This window comes from Pantherophis guttatus, chromosome 4 (assembly GCF_059756535.1).
Source record: "Pantherophis guttatus breed Tessera chromosome 4, ASM5975653v1, whole genome shotgun sequence".
In the NCBI taxonomy this organism is placed as follows: Eukaryota; Metazoa; Chordata; class Lepidosauria; order Squamata; family Colubridae; genus Pantherophis; species Pantherophis guttatus.
The window spans coordinates 138,625,208-138,648,573 of record NC_142066.1 but is presented as its reverse complement, the minus strand read 5'-3'; the positions used below and the strand labels follow the sequence as shown (position 1 = coordinate 138,648,573).

Here is a 23,366-nt window from a genome sequence, read left to right as displayed (position 1 = left end):
TACTTATTTCTATAAGCAAACCAGGGGTGAAATCCAGCAGGTTCTGACAGGTTCTGGAGAATCAGTAGCGGAAATTTTGAGTAGTTCGGAGAACCGGCAAATACCACTTCTGGCTAGCCCCAGAGTGAAGTGGGAATGGAGATTTTGCAATATCCTTCCCCCAGGAATGGGTAGGGAATGGGGATTTTGCATTATCCTTCCCCTGGTGTGGGGTGGAAATGGAGATTTTGCAATATCCTTCCCCTGCCATGCCCACCAAGCCACGCCCACAGAATCAGTAGTAAAAAACTTTGGATTTCACCACTGAAGCAAACCCTGCATTGTGCAAAAAACACGAGGAGAAGGAGGAAGAAGAGGAGGATTCTGTCTATTTGTGAGACCTTACTACATTCCTATTTCATTATTATTTTTTACAATTTGTCTAGGAAATTTATCAGACATTATTACCATACCGATATTAGGAAGAAAGGAAGAAAGCAGGAAAGGAAAGAAGCAGATTGTTACACATCTTCCAACCATATGGTTGGTTGCTTCTGGCTGTTATTTTTGGTTTGGTAATCTGTTGTTACTTCAATCCATAGTAAATTATTCTTTTATTATTTAATAGTGACAAAGCAGGAAGGAACTGACAGATTAATCTGTACCAGCTAAGCCTAAGCAGCGTACAGAGCTCCAACATAAATTCAAGGGAAAAAAGATTGCTACTTTTAGTAGGAATGTTATGGATTTGTTTAGGCTTCTTATATATTCAAAAGATCAATCTTTGCATTTGAATCTTGTACAGGTAGCCCTCAACTTACGACCACAATTGAGTCCAAAATGTATGTACTAAGTGAGAAACTTAAGTGAGCTTTTTTACGACTTTTCCTGCCACTGTTGTTAAGTGAATCACTGCAGTTAGTAACCCAGTTGTTAAGTGAATCTGGCTTCCCCGTTGCCTTTGCTTGTCAGAAGGTTACAAAGGAGGATCACATGACCCAGAAAACTGTGACCGTAATAAATGTGAGTCAGTTGTCAAGCATCCAAATGTAAATCATGTGGCCATAGGAATGCTGAAACGGTCATAAGTGTGAAAAAATGTCATAACTCACTTTTTTCAGTGCCTTTGTAACTTTGAACGGTCACTAAGTGAACTGTTGTAAGTCGAGGACTACCTCTACTAAATAACCAAACTACATGATTTAAGTACAAGTTATCCATTGGACAATATGAAAACCCAGGGAAGGAAGGATATTTTCCCCTCCTGTTCAATGGCAGAGTTCAACCTCAATGCTTCTCTTTGCTAAAATCAGAGATAATTCTATTACATGTACAATACCCACAGGCAATCACACATAAATCTAGTACTTGTCTTTATTTATTTATATGTTGCTTTTAGTTCTAGCAGCTCGGCGAAAGCCGCCCGAGTCAGCAGCGAGTTGCAGTCTTTGTACCGATATGAAGGGCGCGAAGGGTGCTCAGCTTCTGCACAGAAAAGCCATGAGTGTCATCAGTGCGCCTGCAGGAAGCGCCAATCCTTCTTGGCCGGGACCCTACTAGACGCGAATTGCCTCTCAAAGAGCAGAAATATGGTTGCCAGAGCACCCGAAAGCAGCAAAGGCACTAGGTGGAAAAGATCGAGATCCCACGGAGATGCCCAAAGTGCGGAGTGCGCAAAACACAAGGCAGCATCTTCGCCTCTCTTCCCGGGCGCGTCTCTGCGCTGCTTCTGCAGCTTCCCATCTCTTTCTAGAGATGGGACGCTCTCCGTTGACTAGCAGCTCTTCTTCGCTTGTTCCCCTGTCGAGAGGCGCACCCCTCTTCCTCGTGCAAATCACGCAGCACAACTTTTCTCTTCCTTTCCTATCGCTCCATGATCCCGGCCGCTCGAAAAGTTCGCCATCCTTTCCTGTCTATTCGGGCCTCTAGCCACTCGTGCTTGTCAGCTTTGTGATCCACCCAGTAGTGAGGTTGCCATCTCGAATAGAGGCATCACACTCTCGCTCTTGCTCGCTCTAAAGTTTTCGTGGACCAAAATAAAAAGACCCTCCTGCCGGAAGAAAGCCAGCCTTCTCTTGCCTTAAAATTCTTATAGAGTTTTAGTAAAGAAGGTTGGAATGAAAATATACTGGTGTGAGTTTTAGTGTGCAGAAAGTCAACCCTTTCATAAAAGGTTAGAGGGAAAACCGTTGCAAAGTTGATGCCCTAAACCAGTGATGGCTAACCTTTTTGCTGTTGCGTGCCAAAAGTGGGGGGAGTGCGGGGGGTCGCGCATGTGTGTGCCCACACCCATAATTCCCCCCATGACCTGCCCCTCCACATGCATGTGTGACCCCCACTTTGCGATCCCTCCACTTTTGGCACGCGACAGCAAAAAGGTTACTGGTGGGCCCGGTAGACCTGTTTTTCACCCTCCCCAGACTCCAGAGGCTTTCTTGGAGCCTGGGGAGGGCAAAAACAGCCTTCCCAACCCACCTGGAGGTCCTCTGGAGGCTGGAAACGGCCCATTTCCTGAGTTCCAGTGGGCCCGGAAGGCCCGAAAATCAGTTGGCTGGCACGCTGGAGCTGAGCTAGGGCAACACTTGTGTGCCCATAGATATGGCTCCGAGTGCCACCTGTGGCACACGTGCCATAGGTTCGCCATCCCGGCCCTAAACAGATGCTTTTTTCATAAAAAGTGAGGTTAAAGTAAGCAGAATCACAAAAGTAAAACGTTGAGATCCAGTTTTAGGCTCTGTTTAAAGCAAGTGTGTGAGCTCATCCCTACATTATGTGGCCTTGCTCTTTGGAAAGGACCTGCATTCACCCTATCACTTCTTTCATGCCCAACCCCATTTAATATGGACTAATGATTAAAACATTTCTCAAAAACATGATTCCCAGCCTCTAGAGCAAGAAGTGTTGAGTGTTGTCTGTCTATCTCTGTGTCTCTCTCTGTGTGTACATGCAAGTAATAGTAATAGTGAGAAGTTTCAGGATGCAGTACTCTTTTTTCTTAGCCCAGTCTCGGAAGAGAAGACACACAGAGATAGGTCATTTTATTAAGTACTCAGTATCTTGAATGGGGGCGGGAGGGGGCTCTGAACAATTATAAAGTTTCTTTCCTTCCCCTTTTAAAATGCAGTTTATTTATTTATTTATTTATTTATTTATTTATTTATTTATTTATTTATTAATTAGTCATATTTCTATGCAGCCCACTCTCCGAGGACACTAGGCGGCTTACACCAAAGACAGTATACTAAATAGTATATTGCCCCCTAACAATCTGGGTCCTCATTTTACCCACCTCGGAAGGATGGAAGGCTGAGTCAACCTTGAGCCGATGAGATTTGATCCGCTGATCTGCTGAATTAGCAGTCAGCTGAAGTAGCTGCAGTACTGCATTCTAATCAATGTGCCACCTCGGCTCTAAGTATCAGTTGATACTTCCTTTCTTCACTTTCCCCTAAATGACAGTAAAACCAGGGTAGAGAAGAATTACTGACAGATCCAGACCAAAAAAGCCCCACTCAACTTCCACTTCCAGTGTTGCAGTTTCAAATCTAGAGCCCACAGATTTGGAAATTATGGGAGGGGTTTCTCATCTTGACAGGCCTGTTGGCCTTAGCTTTCCTCCTAATTGTGTGACATTTCCATGAAATTGTAGATTTCAAAAGGAAGAGGTACCCAAGATTTTGTCTCAAAATAGAAATAAAATGCTGCCTTGATTCTCTTTGTGAAAGGAAAACCTGGCAGACTTTCATGATTCCATTATGTGTTATACCATACAAAAATAAAGTGATTTTCTGGAATCCTTGCAGGCCTGTTGCCTGATCTGGCCTGCCTTGAAGGGCAGAGGAAGCACATTTTCGACTCCTCCCAAGGCAAAGAAAGGAAGAAAGCATATCAGCATAGCTTCAGAAAGAACCCAATGAATATTCCAAGTGATTTTATTTATTTGAATGAATTCCCAATTTATTATTTTTTATTATCACAGAAACATAAAAAACCTACAGCAGAAAAGGACCTCATGATCCTTTGAGTCTGCCCTTTGAGCTTGTGGTTGTTGTTTTTGTTTTCTATTTAATTAATTAATTTATTGTTTTAATTATTATTTTTAACTTATTTTATTTTTTAATTTTTATTGAATGAAGGAATGCTTACTCTAAGTATGTTTAAACTAAGTTATTGATAATTCACCGACTACCTCCATTGGTAATTGGTTCCACGTTTTCACTACTTTCTCGCAATTTCAACAATCCCACTAAGTCAGAAACTCGTCACTGTAACTTTTGAGCAGAAAAGCCCCCTACATCTTAGCTTCTAAACAGATTGAACATCTTCAAGGTGGGACGGAGGGGTTTTTTTTAATATGAAAGACAACTAGAGAGAAAGGAGAAGGTAAAACTTGAAAACTTTTTTCAAGAAACACTTGGCTAGATACAATTCCATACTCATTTCCTGCTTTAAAAAATGAAATATACCTTCTGTATCTTTTTTTTCTGCTAAAACCTTTGAGATTGGGATTCCTCTCTGCACAATATGTAAGGCTCATTTTGTGTTTGAAAAAAGCCACCTTGCAAAGGTATAGTGTTTTTTCTCCACTCTTTCTGAATAAAAGTAATTTTGACAACAGAAATATTTATACCAATATTTCTTAACTTTTCTCTTTTTTTAATATAGTAAATATTTTTTAAATATTTACCACATTAAAAATTAAAATTGATGCATTTAATGCCACTTCTCAAAATTGATTTGATTGTATTTTAATGTTATATTATTTTGCAACAGACTGACAAATCATTTTAATTTCACAGACCCCTGAAAAAGGGCCATGAGGAACACCGCACATCTTAGGGCACATTTTAAGAAATACTGCTTTATACTGTCCATGGAGATTTTCACTCATCCAGGTCATGGTTGTCCCAAAGGTGCTCCCCACCCCCTTCAAGAGGCCTTTCTGGTTTTTCCTTGAAGACTTTCCGCTTCTCATCCAAAAAACCTTCTTCTTGGATGAGAAGTGAAATAAATGTCTTCAAAGAAAAACCAGAAAGGCCACTTGCCTCTTGAGGGGGGTGGGGGAGAGCACCTGTGGGACTGCTTTTTATACTGCAGCCAGGACAAAACATTATTCTTAATTGTGATTGTCCTACAATCAGTGTCACTGAAGTATGAATTTTTTTTCTAGAAGAACGGAGGAGCAGAAGTTAAGATTCCCTTGCCTGGGGAATTTAAACCTACAAGGTATTTGTACAAGAACTGCCTAAGCAGGGAGCGGAGAGAGAGCTACAGGCTCCTTCTCTCTCTCCAAAGGGCCTCGGCTGAGGAAGCCGCCCCGCGTATTCAGGAGCGCGAGGGCAGCCGCGCCGAATGGAATGCGCTCAGGTCCTGCGAATAACGGTCGCTCAAGCCAGAGTTCGATCGCGCCCGGGCCCTGTGACGAGAAGACCGAGGTGGCGATGGCGATTCGCTCCTACCGCACCGACTGCCTTCAGGAGCCCCTCTCGCGAGCGGTCCGCGCCTTAGGTGCCTCCGTGGGCACCCATCCGTGGCCTTACCTCCTGGTGCCTTTGGTGGTTTCGGCCGCCCTCTCAATCGGCTTCATCTTCTTACCCAGCCGCCAACCGAACGACCTGGAGGAGCAATTCACGCCCATCGAAGGCCCCGCCAAAATGGAGCGAAGTTTCGTGCAGAACTACTTCCACACCGACGACGCCCATCACTTCTCCCCGGAAAGACTGAGCACCGAGGGCGCTTATGCCACTTTAATCGCCGTGACCACCCGACACGACTCGGTGCTGACGAAGGCGGCTTTCGCCGAGCTCATGAAAATAGACCGGGCGGTGCGCGGCATCCAGGCGGCGGGGCTCTCCTTCGACCGACTTTGCGCGCGTAACAACGGCTACTGCCTCAGCCCCAACCCGCTCCTGAGCCTCGTGCACGACAACCCGGCCTACATCGAGGTGTTGCTGCCCAATTTAACCTTCCCGGTTTTCCGCGACCGGGTGTTCCTGGGCTTCTTCGTGGGGGGCGTCACGCTGGGCCGGGGCGATGAGCCTGCGCGCCCACTTCTGGCGGCCCAAGCGGTGCGCCTCATCTACTTCCTTCAGGAGGATAACACCACGAAACGGGAGGCCAGCACCGTCTGGCTGGAGGCCTTTCTGGAGCGTATCCCCCTAATGCTGGGCGCCCTGAACCTTACCGTCCTCGAGGTAGGCTTCAATTAGGAAATGTCATTTTCAAAATTTCATACATTTCAAACGAAACCTGCCTTTTTTTTTTTTTAGTATAGGGCAGGTTATGGAAAACACTAACAGTTCCTAAGCAATATTCTTTTAAAGCTCCCTTGCCTACAGCATCACTTTCATACAACAGTTCTGTAAACTTCTCACCTCAGTTTCTGAGGAACTCTTGCAAAGTTTCTTGTCCTTTCCAGCCATTCACTTGACTTGCTTTGGCCTACTCACTTTTTCTTCCTGTTCTTTTTTATAGTTCTATTCCATTTATTGTCCCTGTATAATTAAATCATCTCAGCATCCATTTCTTTAAAGCTGGAGAGCAACTTCTCATACTGATAGGAATGTTGCTTACCAGATAGTAAAGAGATGTAAAGTAATAGTAAAGAGAATGTTGTTTATCCAAATAGTAAAGAGATCTATACTGCTTCTCCTTCAAAAGAAGACAGACTTCCACTCCTGCATACCTGATCAATATATGAAACTTTATCAAAGCATTCCTGATAGAGTATACCTACTCCTGAATATATTCAACAGCAACATCCTTGTTATATTCTCAGTTTAATGTCATATATTCACTATTCCATTTAATCTTAAGCATTCTATTAATTTGAAAATTAATTTAATGCCTTATTTTCATAATTCCAGCATTCAGTGACCAAACAAAGTTCTATTTATACAAGTGTTGGAAACTTAGAATATCATAGTTGGAAGGGACCTTGGAAGTCTTCTAATCTAATCCCCTGCTCAAGCAGGAGATCGTATACTATTTCATAGATATGACTGTCCAGTCTCTTCTTAAAAGCCTCCAGTGATGGAGCACCCACAATTTCAGAAGGCAAGCCATTCTACTGGTTACTTGTTCTCCCTGTCAGAAAATTTCTCCTTAGTTCTAGGTTGGATCTATCTTTGATTAGTTCCCATCCATTGTTTCTTATCTTGCTTTGGAATGCTTTGGGAAATAGATTGATTCCATTTTCTTTGTGATAGCCCTTCAAATATTGGAATACTTCTATCATGTCACCCTAGTCCTTCTTTTCACTAGACTAGACAAACCCGATTTCAAGTGAGGTCTCACTAAGGATTTGTAAAGTGATACTAGTACTTCACATGATCTTTATTCTATTCCTATGTTAATACATTCTAGGATCCTAGAGCTGAAGAAGCTTCTTGGATGAAGTGAAACGTCTTCAAAGAAAAACAAGAAAGTCCAGTTGCCTCTTGAAAAATACACCTTTGGGACATCCTAGGATTGCATTGGCTTTTTTGGTTGCTGCTGCACACTGCTAGCTCATATTTAAATGACTGTCCACTACGACTCCAAGATCCCTCTTGCAGTTATTACTATTGAGCCAGGTTTCACCTAATCTGTACTTGTACTTTTGGTTTTTCTTTCCTAAGTGTAAGACCTTACTTTTCTCTACCTTGAATTTCATTTTGTTGGATAGGGCGCAGTGTTCAAGTCTGTCAAGAGCCATTTGGATCTTGAGCCTATTATCTAGGATGGGGTGTTGCTATTCCTGCCAGCTTAGTGTTGCCTGCAAATTGATGTTCCCCTTCTATTCCCTCATCTAAATTATTTATGAAGATATTGAAGAGTACTAGACCTAAAACAGAACCTGCTCCACTGCTTACTTTCCTCCATGTAGATGTAATTCCAGTATGGAATACATGTTGAGTGTGATGCTGTTGGTGATACTGTCTATCCCACATTTTTCTAGCTTACCAAGAAGGAGCTTTGGTCTGAAATCCAAGTATACTATGTCCACTGCATTTCGCTGGTCCATTAATTTAGTCACTTTGTCAAATAATGAAATAAGATGTATTTGGCAAACTCATGTGGGCTTCTGGTTATAATTTGACTGCTTCTAGGTTTTCACAGATCTGTTGCTTGATTATCTTTTCCAGGATCTTTCCAGGTATTGATGTCAGGCTGATTGGGTTGTAGTTTCATGGGTCTGGTTTTTTCCCCTTTTTGAATGTTCCATCATTCAGTCTATATATGCTTCATTTAAACTTTCTCACATTCATATATTTCTCAATGAGCTGCTGAAAGCCAACATCTGTACATCTCTTGACTGACCTAATGCTATAGAGCAGGGCAGGGGTGAAATGTAAAATTTGCTACTACCGGTTCTGTGGGCGTGGCTTGGTTGGGGGGGGGGGTAATGTGACGGTGGGCGTGGCCAACTTTTTTTTTTTTTAACTTTTCAAAGCATTTTTTTCTAATTTGAAAAGCCTCTGCCAATCAGGCAACTCAGCTGGGATTGTCAGAGAGGCTTTTTAAAAAATGCCTCTCTGCCGATCAGGCAACTCAGCTGGGATCGTCAGAGACTTTTCAAAACATTTTTTTTACTACCTCTTCGGCCAAGAGGTTGCAGAAAAAAATCTTTGAAAAGCCTCTGATGATCCCAGCTGAGCTGCGCGATCATCAGAGGCTTTTTTTATCAAGAGGACTATTTAACTTACATATAGTAGGCAGAAGTAATAAAGAGTGAGGAAGAGAAAAGAGCCGCAATCAAGACAAAAAGAAAATAGGTCAGTAACTTTAGGCTAGCCATTTTCTCATAGCCTAAACTGCCTCACTGGATTGTTGATGCAGAGAAAAATAAGACTGAGTGCTATGTATGCCATCTTGAACTCCTGAATAAAAGAAGAATGTGTATGCATGAAAACTCATGCAGATAGTCCTCAAATTATGACTGTTCTTTTAACAAAGATTTGAAGTTATAATGGACTTAGAAAATGTGACTTATGACCTACCGTCAAACTTGTATCGTCAAACTTGTATCCGTCACATCACACATACCCCACACAGTCATGTGATCGCAATTCAGGTACTTTTCAACCAATTTGAATTTACAGTCGTTGCAGCATCTTGTGGCCATCCAACAAGCAAAATCAATTGAGAAAGCTGGATTCACTTAACCATTGTGGTAATTTGTTTACAAGAAAATGGTCATAAAATTATGGTCCATAAAATGGTCCAGTCATGTGATGACTCACTTAACAACTATAACACTTAGCACTACCAATTGCAGTCCAAGTTGTGGCCATAAATTGAGGACTACCTGTATGCTTAAACCATATTTTCCAAATGAGCTTTTTTTCTATGCAGATAATTTACCAATCACCATCCTCATTCATTCTTAGACTTCCAAATAGCCCAGTCATTTCTTTTGTGTTTTCTTATCTTCACTAATGTCATTTAAGAGAATACAATTTCTCCCAATACATTAACTCTGAGTGTCATCCAGGATTTACTAATGTTCAATCCAAATCCTTTCATTTTCACTATTTGCTAAAGCATAACTGTAACTGTCATCTGTCTGTGCACAATAATCTGGATGACATCAATTCATACTTTCTGATTTAAAAGTTAGCTCTTTTATTCATAATTAAATTTATATCATCATTTCTATATCTACATTAATTTCTATCTACAGCAACTTCATCAGCTTCATTTTGCAGGATTTAACTATCCTCATTTATCTGTTATATCCACCTGTCTTGGTTTCACAAACATGTATTACTTTTCTTACCATTGTTTCATTGTTAATTCACAGATATATTTATTCATGGGGATATTTATTTACCTTATATTCCAAATCGCAATCTTTCATATGTCATGGTCATCACCAAATATACTTATGGATATTGACTTCTACTGTCCATTATAGATTTGGTCACTTGAGCCATTCAGACAATATTTTTTAGTATTATGAAGAGGGCATAGAGTAGATCACCACTATTATTCACACTTGTGCCACATGTAACCAGTTCCTGCTAATGGAATGGAAATTACTAGCCATTAATTTAATTAAAATACAATTATCGTATTTTAGCCATTATATCCTTAGCTCTGCCAAATCCAGTTTTTTTTCTCAAGTATGTTCATATTTTATGCAGGCTAGGAACTCTAATTTAGAGACTATTTTGTGATTCAGCATACATGCCACTTACTAGGAAAACATACTCAGGAAATGAGGCAATATCAGAATAACTTACAGTATACAGAATGTTTTAAATATTACAGTATTACAGGCATTTTTTGCTTTAGAATTTATAGGTAGACCTTAATTTAATGATCATTTGTTCAACAATCATTTAAAGTTAAAACGGAGATGAAGAAGTGGTGGACTCTGACACTCCCACAATCATGTGATTGTGATCTTACTACCAGTTGCAATGCTCTACAATCACGTGATTGCCACTTGTGACCTTCCCTTCTGGCTTCTCTAGAAAACCAATGGGGAAGAGAACTGGGAATTAGTTTGGTAAGGCTTTCCCATCACACAGCCTTCCCAGCCCTTCTGACACTGTGCCACATTGGCCCATCAGACACCTTTGTACAACCTTGCCACTCCTCCCTTTCAGACTCCCCGATTCTTGCCATGCCACCCTTGGGCACCCTCTCTAACTCTTGCCCTGTCTTCTATATACCTTCCACACCTTCCGGGAGACTTGCCACACCTCCCTCACATCTTCACATATTTCCTACACACCTTCCCCAAGTCTTGTCACATCTACCTTGTGTACTTTCTTTGACCCTTGCTGTTCTTCCCACTAATCCTTCCCAGCCTCACTGCATGCTCTGTTCGCTCTTGCACAATGTTCCCAAGTTTCGCTGCATCTCTCTTGCACCCTCATGTGTTCTCTCCAGCCCTTCCTGTGCCCATCTCAATACCCTAATGCAGCCTCCCCAAATTTTGTCATACCTTCTGTGCACCTTCCCTAGCCTTTTCCACATGCAGCCCTTACCTGGCAGCAAGCTACTTGAGACTTGCAACTTCCTGCCATTTTCTCCCCAACCAAGATGCTTTACAGCCTCATCATTTTGAGATGAAAATTCCATTCCAGTTGTTGTTGTAAGTCAAGGACTACTTGTAAAAATTTCCATTAACTTGTCTTTGTAATATGTTAAAGCATACAAAAACTGGATAATAATGAATTATATTTTTATCTCAGCCTATTTTTAAATAGATAATTAAAATACATTTTAAGGTAAAATAATTGAAAGATTATCTTCTTCCTTCTCTCTCTCTCTCTCTCCTTCCCCCTTTAACCTGACAGGTAGCCTATTTTACCTCACTGTCAAGACAGAATGAATTTGAAAACCTTGCTAAGGGTGTGATCCCATTGGTCTCCATCGCATATCTTTTAACGATAGTATTCTCAATTATTTCATGTACAAGGTAAATTTTCCCTCTCACCCATTCTTATTATCTAACTTTATATATTTTTCTTATAGAATAAAAAGTTTTCATATTCCAAAAGGTATATCTACATACCAACATACACATGTGGCAAGATAGGCAGCAAATAAATGTAACAAATAAATAAATATACATATACATCAAATTATATTACTGTAGGTAATCAGTTATATTAAAAAAAAAGGAAATGTAAAAATATCAAACTATACTTGCTTTGGGAGAAAAGAACACACTTTCCATTAACATTTTTCAATAGTAGAGGTAGACCTTGACTTACAATAATAATTGAGCCTGGAATAATGGACATAAATTGAGGCATCACATGAAGAAACCCAATTTTTTTTTGACATTTTTTGCTGCAGTCACTAAGTGAACATCATGTTTGTTAAGTGAACATGTTAGTTATTAAGCAAATGCTGCAGTTATTAAGCAAATCAGTTTTCTCCAGTGAGTGATTTTTTGCCAGAAACTGGAAATAAACATTGGAAACCAGAAAAATGTGTCGTAAATTGCAGTCACATGACTGCGGGATGTTATAAACAATCATAAGGGTGAGCTGTTGCTAAGCTCCCAAAATACAATCACGTAACTGTAGGGGAGAAAGGATGCACTATCATAATTTTAAAACAGGTCATAAGGACTTTTTGGAGGTCCCTCATAACTTTAAATGGTCATTAAGTGGGCCTTGGTAGTACAGTGGTCTAAGGCACCCTGTTATTAAGCTGGTTATTAAGACCAGCTGCCTGCAATTACTGCAGGTTTGAATCTCGCCAAGGCTCAAGGTTGACTCAGCCTTCCATCCTTTCTAAGGTAGATAAATTGAGGACCCAGTTGTGGGGGCAATAAGCTGACTTTGTATAAATATACAAAAGGATGAAGGCTATTGCTGAGCACATTATAAGCCGCCCTGAGTCTCCGGAGAAGGGCAGCATATAAATAAAAAAAAAAAAAAAGTGACCAGTTATAAGTCATGAACTACCTGTATGGCTAATAAAAAATGTCCTGCCAATACAATCTAATATGCTGCATGACTACTTAGAAATAAAGTCAGTTAGAAATAGACTTCAATATGCAGGTAGTTCTAAACTTACAACCACAATTGAGCCCAAAATTTATGTTGCTAACTGAGCAATTTGTTAAATGAGTTTTGTCCTATTTTATGACTTTCTTGCCACATTTGTTAAGTGAATCACTGCAGTTGTTAAATTAGTAACACTGTTATTAAGTGAATCTGATTTCCCCATTGAATTTGCTTGTCAGAAGGTTACAAAAGGAAATCACATGACACTGCAACTGTCATATATGTGAGTCAGTTGTCAAGCATCCAAATGTAAATCATGTGACCATGGGGATGCTGCAACAGTCGTAAGTGTGAAAAATTTTCATAAGCCACATTTTTCAGTGTCGTTGTAACTTCGAAAGGTCACTAAGTGAACTTTGTAAATCGAGGATTACCTGTAAATTGCTCCCAAGGAACTAAACAGGATGCAGCATTAACAGTACGTAATTCTTTTTCCTCTAAAAACTTACAGTATTCCCAGTAATGTCTATAATTATAAACAATAGGACTGCATCAATTGGTGCAATTACTGCATGACCTAGCTCAAGGGTGTCAAACTCGTGGCCCGCAGTTCAGATGTGTCATATGCTAGCTACACCCATGCCCAGTTTAGTGAAAAGGGGGAAAGTTGCGATACGTCACGTGACGATGCCGTGATGACGCAAGTTTAAGACACCTGACCTAGTTTATCTGTTAAATAGCAGGTGGTGCTTGTTAAAAATAGGCAGAGAAATTATGCACAGGCAGATAATATATATTTCCCATCCCTAAACCTAACCTATCCCAATCTCAAGGAATGGAATCGAAGCTCTTTTCTTAGATTTCTAGCTGGAATATGCAAATTTATATAAATTACTTAGCCAGAATATGATGTGATATAAATGAGTAATAAATGGCAGGCACTAAAGGAAACTGTCAGCCCCACTAGGTAGAATAAACCAAGAAATATGGTGAAGATAAAAATTACATTTATGGTGAAAGTAAAATGTATGTTTGCTAGTGGCTATAATAACAGAGAGTTGCAAATCTGATTGCAAATACAGAATGTGTTTCCCAAAACATGTCACGCCGTTTACACTTATTTATTTGTCTTTTGGATTCTTCCCTCTTTCATTTAATTTGAGTCAAAGGAAGAATTTTCAGTTCATCTTTTGGGACAAAAATATAATTTTTTTACATTTCCCCACAAGAATTTACTTTTGGAACTGTTACAGATGGGTGAAATATGTATTGTTAGTATGATTCTACATAGATATGCTTAAAAGTTGGTCCCATTGAAATTAATGTTGTTTGGTCCCAAATACAAAGCAATATTTTTTAATGTAGTCAGCCAATACCTCTTCTTATCAAGAGAACAGTGGATGTACCATATAATATGAATAAGGTGGCTTTACCGCAAACCTATATGAATTCTGTGCATGGAAATAATATCAAAAATACAGTATCTGTGAGTTCTTACATGATCTGAATTGCAAATGCTTACTATACACACGAAAGGTAAAAGTTCCCCTCGCACATATGTGCCAGTTGTTCCTGACTCTAGTGGGTGGTGCTCATCTCCGTTTCAAAGCCAAAGAGCCAGCGCTGTCCGAAGATTTCTCCATAGTCATATGGCCGGCATGACTAAACGCTAAAGGCACATGAAAACGCTGTTACCTTCCCACCAAAGGTGGTCCCTATTTTTCTACTTGCATTTTTTACGTGCTTTTGAACTGCTAGATTGGCAGAAGCTGGGACAAGTAACGGGAACTCACCCATTACGCAGCTCTAGGGATTCAAACTGCTGAACTGCCGACCTTTCAATCGACAAGCTCAGCATCTTAGCCACTGAGCCACCACATCCCTCTCTATACACTATATACTATACACACTAGGGGCTACAAATAATTTTGTGAAATACCTTCATTACTTTAAGCAATTTGATACATTTTTAATACAAGTTTCCATTTCTAAAATTAAGTATATTTCTTATACAAGTTCTGCAAAATTACTTTATTATATAATATCTTTGTTCAGTTTTGGAAGATATTAGAAATGCAAAATGAAATTCAGAATCTATAGTGCTCAACTGTTCTCTATCCTTTTTATAGGCTAGATTGTGTCCGAACAAAACTCTGGGTTGCATTTTTTGGAGTTTTTTCAGCAGGCTTATCTGTCATCAGCAGTTTTGGATTATTGCTGCTTTATGGGGTGCCTTTTGTCATCACAGCTGCAAATTCACCATTTCTTATACTTGGTAGGTAATAAATATATATCTTCCTTTGAGCTTTTAACAGATACATATGAGCTAGAAGTTCCATCTCTCCCAATTATAGTTTTCCTTAGTTCTGATAGGTATTCTATTTCGGTAGCTCTTTCTAAGATTGGCCTAAAGTTAGTCATATATGAAATATTTTTCCCTGACATAATATAATCCCTTTTGAGCTCAACTGTATACACTTCTGTGAACATCTCAGTATGAGATGACTGTTACTCATGAATTCTATCACACTGGTGAGTTCTTATTTTTTATTTGCCTACCACAAAGTCTGACAGACTTATCTTTTTCTCATCTGTACCATTAATCCAAATTTTTCTTTGTCCTTACTTTTCACTATTGAAATAGATTTTTTTTCTTCAATATCAAATTGTATTCAGATTAGTTATATATGTTGATTGTCTTCTATTCAAATATTATATTCAAAAGAACTTTAGGACTTTCTAATACTATGCATACTCAGGTGTAATTTGCAATTTTTTAGAACTTCAGTAAAATAAAGGCAAACAGAAATAAGTGCATGAGCCAGGATAAAAAATAAATTGTATTTCATTTGTATTTAATTATATCACTTAATATAGTTATATGATTACTCTGTATATGTTTATTAATTCCAATAGTTACTTATGTCATCTCAAAAATTACAAGTCAGTGACAGCTAGAGGGAAAAACAGATGCTTCACCTAAGTCTGATCAGTACTATGCATTAATAGAACTGAGATTACATGCGCTCATCTAGTCTTTCTGATTCTTTGCAAAATATAGAACAATAATTATTTTGCCTTTATTTATGTATTGCTTTGAAAGCTAGGTATGAATAAAATTAAATACTTATTCAGTTTCTGATATTTTTCGGTTTCACACAAATGAACTGAATCTGTTTTACTATTCTCAAGTTCTGTTTCATCACATATTAATCCTGCTATTATCTTAACACCAAAATTGTTTGGAATCACAGTATCTGAGGAGCCTTGCTGCCTGTTTATACAGGTATTCCTCGACTTACAACATTGTAAGTCTTGAGAGTGTTATCTGGGAGGAGTTTTATCCTATGGTTCCCGAGGACATGGACAGGATTCTGGGACGGCTGAACGCGACCACATGTTTATTGGACCCATGTTCCTCCTGGTTGGTGCTGGCTTCCCGGAAGGTTACACGAGGCTGGCTCCAGAGGATTATTAACGCTTCCTTGAGTGAGGGTGTCCTATCAGCCACCTTGAAAGAAGCGGTGGTGAGGCCCCTCCTCAAGAATCCCTCTCTGGATCCGGCTGTTTTGGCTAACTATCGTCCAATCTCCAACCTTCATTTTATTGCGAAGGTTGTTGAGAGTGTGGTGGCGCGGCAGCTTCCACAGTACCTGGATGAAGCTGTCTATCTAGATCCGCTCCAGTCCGGCTTCAGGCCTGGGTACAGCACGGAAACGGCATTGGTTGCGTTGGTGGATGATCTCTGGAGGGCTCAGGATAGGGGTTGCTCCTCTATCCTGGTCCTGTTAGATCTCTCAGCGGCTTTTGATACCATCGACCATGGTATCATGTTGCACCGGTTGGAGGGGTTGGAAGTGGGGGGCACTGTTTTGCGGTGGTTCTCGTCCTACCTCTGACCGGTCACAATCTGTGTTGGAGGGGCAGCGGTCGACCCCAAGGCGCCTTGTTTGTGGGGTGCCGCAAGGGTCGGTCTTCTCGCCCCTTCTGTTCAACATTTATGTAAAGCCGCTGGGTGAGATCATCCGTGGCTTTGGTGTGGAGTTCCATCAGTACGCTGATGACACTCAGCTGTACATCTCCACCCCAGGCCACCCCAACGATGCCCTTGAAGTGATGTCCCGGTGCCTGGAAGCCGTGCGGGCCTGGATGGGGAGAAACAGGCTCCGACTCAACCCTTCCAAGACCGAGTGGCTGTGGCTTCCGGCGTCCCGATATAGCCAGCTGGTGCCATCGCTGATTATTGGGGGCAAATCATTGGCCCCCACAGAAAGGGTTCGCAACTTGGGCGTCCTCCTGGATACACGGTTGTCTTTAGAAGAGCATATGACGGCCGTGGCCAGGGGGGCTTTTTATCAAGTCCGCCTAATACGCCAGTTGCGTCCCTTTCTAAATCGGGACTCCCTACACACGGTCACTCAGGCACTCGTCACTTCCAGCCTGGACTACTGCAATGCTCTCTACATGGGGCTCCCCTTGGGGTGCACCCGGAGGCTCCAGTTGGTCCAGAATGCGGCCACGTGGGAGATTATGGGAGCGACGGGGCGCTCCCATGTGACACCTCTCCTGCGCGAGCTGCACTGGCTTCCTGTGGTCTTCCAGGTGTGCTTCAAGGTGTTGGTGACCACCTTTAAAGCGCTCCATGGCTTAGGGCTGGGGTATCTATGAGACCGCCTTCTGCCGCCAATAGCCTCCCACCGGCCAGTTCGCTCGTACAGAGAGGGCCTCCTCAGGGTGCCGTCGGCCAGACAATGTCGGTTGGCGACCCCCAGGGGGAGAGCCTTCTCTGTGGCTGCACCTACCCTCTGGAACAACCTACCCCCAGAGATACGCACGATACCAGACCTCCGGACTTTTCGTCGGGCCCTGAAAACACATCTATTTCATCTAGCCGGGCTGGCTTGATCCCATCCTTGCGGTTTTAATTTGTAATTGGTTTTAATCCGGGTTGTTTTAAATTGATGGCCAACATTATTTAATGTCTTTTAAACTGCTTTTAAATTTTATATGTTGTGTTTTTTTCTGTGGCTGTTCACCACCCTGAGTCCTGTTGGAGAAGGGCGGTATACAAATTAAATAAAATAAATAAATAAAAAATAAATAAATTTAGTGACTATTCAAAGTTACAATGGTACTTTAAAAAGTGACTTATGACCGTTTTTCACACTTACAACTATTGCAGCATTCCCATAGTCACATGATCAAAATTCAGACACTTGACAACTGACTCATATTTATGACAGTTGCAGTGTCCCGGAGTCATGTGATCGCCTTTTGTGACTTTCTGATGAGATAAATCAATGGGGAATCCAGATTTATTTGACAACTGTGTTACCAACTTAACTGTGATTCACTTAACAACTGTGACAAGAAAGGTCATAAAATGGAGCAAAATTCTATTAACAAATAAGTCCCTTAGTAACCAAAACTTTGGACTCAATTGTGTTGGTAAGTCAAGGACTATCTCTACTTTCCTGGCATTGATTTTGTCTGTACCACATGACAGGGCATACAAATGTGAGACAGGACCTTCCTGGGCAGGGGTTAGCAACCTGCAGCTCTGGATCCACATGCAGCTCTTTTGGGCCCTCCACTGTGGCTCCCTGTCAGGTGATCCCACCACTGGCTGGCCTTGCCCTTCCCTCCCAGTCACTCCTCACCTGGCCTCAGAAGGTAAGGATGACGGTGGGGGATGGAGAAGCAGCCAGGGCAGAGACAGAGAGATATAGAGAGAGGGGGAGAGAGAGAGACACAGAGAGGGGAGAGGGAGGAGAGAGGGAGATATGTGAAAAGGGTTTTGTGGTTCCCGGTGTTTTTTAACAACTGATTCTCTGCCCTAATGACCAGCTGGGTAGGCATGGCTAGGGGGTCATGTGACTGGTAGAAGTAAGTGACATCGAGTTGGCCATGCCCACCCAAGTTTTGTGGCTTCCGGTGTTTTCTGTGGGAAACGGGTCCAAATGTCTCTGAGTGTTTAAAGTTGCAGACCCTTGTTCTTGGGTATGAAATGTTTTCCTCCCTATAACTAGACAGCCACTCAGGTTGTTTTCTTTCTTGCACCAAGTGAAAAAACCAGCTGTTCAATTGATCTCAAACAGGTTGATATATCTCAGGATTTGTTATCTTAAAAAGATATGAGTTGCTGATTATGTTCCTTGTGTAATTTGCTCTTTTTATGTCATGTGAAAACTGACTCCTCTTTTTACCATTATCCAGGAATTGGTGTTGATGATATGTTCATCCTGGTATCCTGTTGGCAGCATACAAAAGTAAAGGATAGTGTCAAAGACCGGATGGCGAACACTTATTCAGAAGCAGCTGTATCAGTTACTATCACAACTATGACAGATGTTTTAGCTTTCTACATTGGAATTGCAACTTCCTTTCCATCAATTAGATCATTTTGTATCTATACAGGAACGGCTTTCATTTTTTGTTATATATACAATCTGACATTTCTTGGGGCTGTTCTAGCTCTAAATGGTAGAAGAGAAAAAAGTAACAGGCATTGGCTGACATTCATGAAAGTGTTTTCGGAGCCACAAGATTCCCGGGGCCCTATGTATAACCGATGTTGCACAGGAGGACTTTATGATGAAACTACTGGAACTGAGATTGAACATCCCATGAATTTTTTCTTCAGAAAGTATTATGGTCCCTTCCTTATGCACAGCTGGACTAAGGTGTTTGTGGTCTTGCTATATTTCGCATACCTAGCAACTAGTTTATTGGGATGCTTTGCACTTCAAGAGGGCATAGATCTTCGAAACGTAGCAACAGATGATTCTTACATCATTCCATACTACAACTTTGAAGATCAATATCTTTCAACATATGGTCCAAGGGTTATGGTAATAGTTACTGAAAGTATAGCGTATTGGAATGCAACTGTTCGTGTAGAACTTGAGAATTGTATGAATGTTTTAGAACATTCATACTATGTGGAAAAGAAATTTTCAGAGTCATGGCTAAGAATTTATGAAAATGTTGCTAAAAGCATGTCTCTAGATTTAAACGATCATGATGTATTCATTACAAATTTACCTGCTCTATTCAGAGTAGATCCCAATTCTCAGTGGAATATTAATATCAGTGCAAAAGAAATAGTAGCTTCGCGGTTCTATATACAGACCATAAATGTTAGAAATTCAATGGATGAGAAAAATCTTTTAAAGCAGCTAAGACATTTTGCTAAGTTCTGTAGGATACCACTAATGGTTTATCATCCAGCTTTTATACACTTTGATCAGTACCTTGTTATAAATCAGAATACCATTCAAAATGTTCTGATTGCAGCTGGGGCCATGTTAATTATTTCTTTGCTGCTGATTCCAAGTCCTGTTTGCTCTTTGTGGGTAACTTTTACTATTGGCTCTGTAATTGTAGGTGTGTCTGGTTACATGGCCTTCTGGCATGTGAATCTTGATTCCATATCTATGATCAATCTTGTTATTTGCATAGGATTTTCTGTAGACTATTCCGCTCACATATCTTATGCCTATGTTTCCAATAGTAAAACCAGTGCACGTGAAAAGGCAATAGATGCTCTTTTCCACCTGGGTTACCCAGTTGTGCAGGCATCTGCCTCCACCCTTGTAGGAATTTCTGTTCTCTCTATGGCAGCCACCTATGTCTTTAGGACTTGCTTTAAGATAATGTTTCTTGTTATTACATTTGGGACTCTTCATGGTCTCATGTTCATCCCTGTGTTTTTAACATTTATTAGTTATTGTACTTGATTTTCAAATAGGTAACAAACAAAACAATGGCCAATGCTATGGAAATTACTCATGTAATAAGAAACTTGCTTTAAATGAAAACATGGGACTGCTAACTACTTAATAGAAAAAAAAGTAAGCTAAAATTTCCCCCATTTCAGGAAGATCAAATTGCTCATAATGTTCTAATGAATTGTTGTATGTTAATCAGAAGAAATGGACAGATGAAGCCTGTTTTATAATAAGCTATTCAAGATTTATTAGAACAATTCTTATGGTGTATTTATTTAGGCATTCATGATTAATGTAAAGTGGGATCAGGATTGTTCGGATGCTGATAAAATGAAACCATTCTATTTAATGCCACATGGTGATGATTGCCACAAAGTACATGTGGAAGAATGCAATTAAGTACAGAAAGAAGCGTGGAATCGCTGGCAGTATCATGATCATAAGGCATGGCAAATCAGATTTGTAAAGAATCTGGACTCATTTGATATTGAGGTAAGGCTTCTAAATAGAGGGAGTTTATATTGTACTTTTTCTCAGTTCATATTTCATGCCCATCAGTAGTGGGAAGAGGATTAGCAGGCCATATTCTAGAAACAAAGCAAGCCTAACTTTAACGCAAATATTACTAACAGCTGCAAACTACCCATATGCTGTATTATAGTTTCCAGATAATCAAAATGTCTGGATCATCTAAAGTGAATCGATCCATTCTTTTAAATTTCTCTCTGCAGCTTATCTTGGCTGAAAGAAGCATTGTACCATATTTAGGTAATGTAACTCCAAATGAATCACAAATGGATAATTTATGGCTACAGAAATTGCAACTTGGGACTTTCAGGTGCATTTATATGTAATTCTATTGTATCCAGACTTGTTATATTATCCCAATACGTTCTCTGGACAAGATAGCTGTTAGCAATATTGGCAAGCATCATAGATTTGATTCCTTATATGTTGAAGATACTACCCTATGCAAAATAGAGCCTAATATCTATAAAATAAAATTTTACACAAATCTGAAAGCTGAGGTAAATTATTCAGAACTTCATAATAACATTCATTTTGCTATTTATTTCACTGATACCTAGATTTTCCTCCCCCTCTTTTTAAAAGTGAATATTAGTTATCTAAATGAAAATATCACTAAATTGTACTGTGGGATAAAGATTTAATTGGAGCAAAGAAATTAATCTTTAGCTGATTTTTAGCTCCCTCCCCCCAGCATTACATGTGCTGGAGGGGAGCTAAAAATCAGCTAAAGATTAATTTCTTTGCTCCAATTAATCCTACACTTCCTATTTAAATAGGATTTTGATAATGGAGGTCTGATTCTTCATTACCAAAATATTTTACACACTGTAATAATGATTCCACTTCAGTAAAAATTGCAACAGCTTTTATTAGTTTGTTATATTTGTATCTGGCTTTCTTCCGAAAGCTCAAGGCAGGTGAGAAAACTGGAGGCACAGGGGATGGGAAGAAATGAATCTTGATGCATTGTGGTTTCCATCAGATGCCTGTACACAGTAATGTTGCTTCATGTTATCCCAGCAATAGAACCTTATGATTTAGGATGCAGTAAGAGTATGATTGGTTCAAAGTCACTCTGTAAATTTCCCTGATGAAGGATGGATTTGAACTTAGATCTCTCGAGTCCTAGCTCCAAACTATAACCAGTACACTATGCTGACTATCACCATTTATCAGTATTTGTTGGCTGACAAATACAAAAGAAAAGTTAACAAGCTTATAGAGTTCTTGAACATATAGCTCATAATAAAATGGTCACACACTCACAAAATATGAGGCTTCAGCTAGATGTTACGTAGGACGAATGAGCCCTGTGGTGTCACTCAAGGATGAGCCCTAATCCGTTTCCGCTACTACATCGACAGGATTTACAGATTCAGGAAAGAAGAATCACTGAAACAACTCAAAATGCTTATCTTTTGCAGATTCCTTAATTTAAGTCAGGAATTGTTTTGCTTTATATCCCCAAAATTGGCAATTAGACTTGCAGATTTCATCCATTTTTTCCATGAAATTTTTAAAAGTTATTAACAATTACTTTAAAAAATAAAAATGGGACTGTAAAATAATTAACTTTTGCTTCCTGTAAGACAATTCAACTATACATTAAATATATCTGCAAATAAATGGCATGGACAAGAAACCTATTTCAGTTCTTTTTAGTTCATTTAGTTTATTTCAGTTTCTGGTTTATGAGCAGAGATCAGAATGCACACTTTTTTCCTCCCTCGCTGCTCAGATATTCCACCGATTGGGCTATGATCCACTGTCATTGGACTGACTGGGTGCCATTCAAACTTCCTCTACAGCCTGGTCACGCCCCTTTCTTCTGCGCATGTCCAGTCTTTTCACTCAGTCACAGGTGATTAGACTGGTGTGCTTTTGTTCTTGGCTTAAATTGTTGCAAATAGCAGAAATTTTGGTAATTTTTTTCTTCCGAGAGTTGTGGATTCAACGAGATACATTGTGTCGGTGCTGAGCAGCTTCGGCGTTTCCCGGCTGGGGCGCCAGCTGCTTTCAATTAAATTTGATACTATTTAGTGCTGCGCGGCTTTGGCGGTTTCCCGGCTGGGACGCCAGCCGCTTTGACAGTTATTGGGACAGCACGAGGAAGGAGGACCTGGCAACGGTCCTAAAGCAGCCGTTTGAGCCGTTATTTGGCTAGCCGGTAAGACCGCCCTCGCTCTCGCAACTCTCTGCCTTAATTGTTTAGCTTCACAAGCGGCTTCGGAGTCCCTGCATTGTAAGCAAACTCCATATATTAACAAAGCATTTTTCAACGAAGTTAACAAAAGAGGCTGCATTTGAAGCCGAGTCGGCTTGAGGTTCCGATCTCGCACTTCTATTTGATCTGATCTTTTAGCGCCTACCCGCCTATTGCTTAGAGCGGTCAAGGGCAGCTTTTCATCTAAGTCGTTGGTGGACTATTAACAGCAATTGTGAGGAGTCATTTACAGACGCTGTCTGGCATTGTGTGACCTCCTGAAAACTACTCTCAAAGGAAAGTATAAAATTTTTGGTTATTTTAATTATTTTAATTATTTTATAAACAATGGCAGAGGTAAATATTTCATCAGACTTAGATCAGGAGGATTCTCCTCCTAGGGTACCATCCCCTAAGCCTAATAAATCTAAGAAGGGCAGAGCCAGGACCAGGGGTATGTCTGAGCAA

General features: G+C 40.4%; 1 protein-coding gene across 4 annotated transcripts; it reads left to right on the top strand.

The window, feature by feature from the left end:
• The first annotated feature begins 4,069 nt into the window (after positions 1-4,069).
• PTCHD3 (patched domain containing 3) lies at positions 4,070-22,337 on the top strand. 4 transcript variants are annotated; one of them, XM_087892903.1, is made up of 4 exons: positions 4,070-6,173; positions 11,271-11,392; positions 14,564-14,709; positions 18,651-22,337. In XM_087892903.1, the coding sequence occupies exons 1-4, from the start codon at positions 5,337-5,339 to the stop codon at positions 20,171-20,173; spliced, it is 2,628 nt and encodes an 875-aa protein (XP_087749029.1). In that variant the 5' UTR covers positions 4,070-5,336; the 3' UTR covers positions 20,174-22,337. The 4 variants fall into 4 exon arrangements, with proteins under 4 accessions (XP_087749029.1, XP_087749031.1, XP_087749030.1 ...); XM_087892905.1 differs by lacking the exon at positions 11,271-11,392; XM_087892904.1 differs by lacking the exons at positions 11,271-11,392; positions 18,651-22,337 and adding an exon at positions 17,941-18,192.
• The last annotated feature ends 1,029 nt before the right edge of the window (positions 22,338-23,366 follow it).

Excerpts from the sequence above, each read along its gene's own strand:
- PTCHD3 (XM_087892903.1), top strand. The coding sequence starts at position 5,337 with ATGCGCTCAGGTCCTGCGAATAACGGTCGCTCAAGCCAGAGTTCGATC. Across the intron at positions 6,174-11,270 it reads TGAACCTTACCGTCCTCGAG|GTAGCCTATTTTACCTCACT; the intron begins GTAGGCTTCAAT and ends TTAACCTGACAG. Across the intron at positions 14,710-18,650 it reads TTCACCATTTCTTATACTTG|GAATTGGTGTTGATGATATG; the intron begins GTAGGTAATAAA and ends ACCATTATCCAG.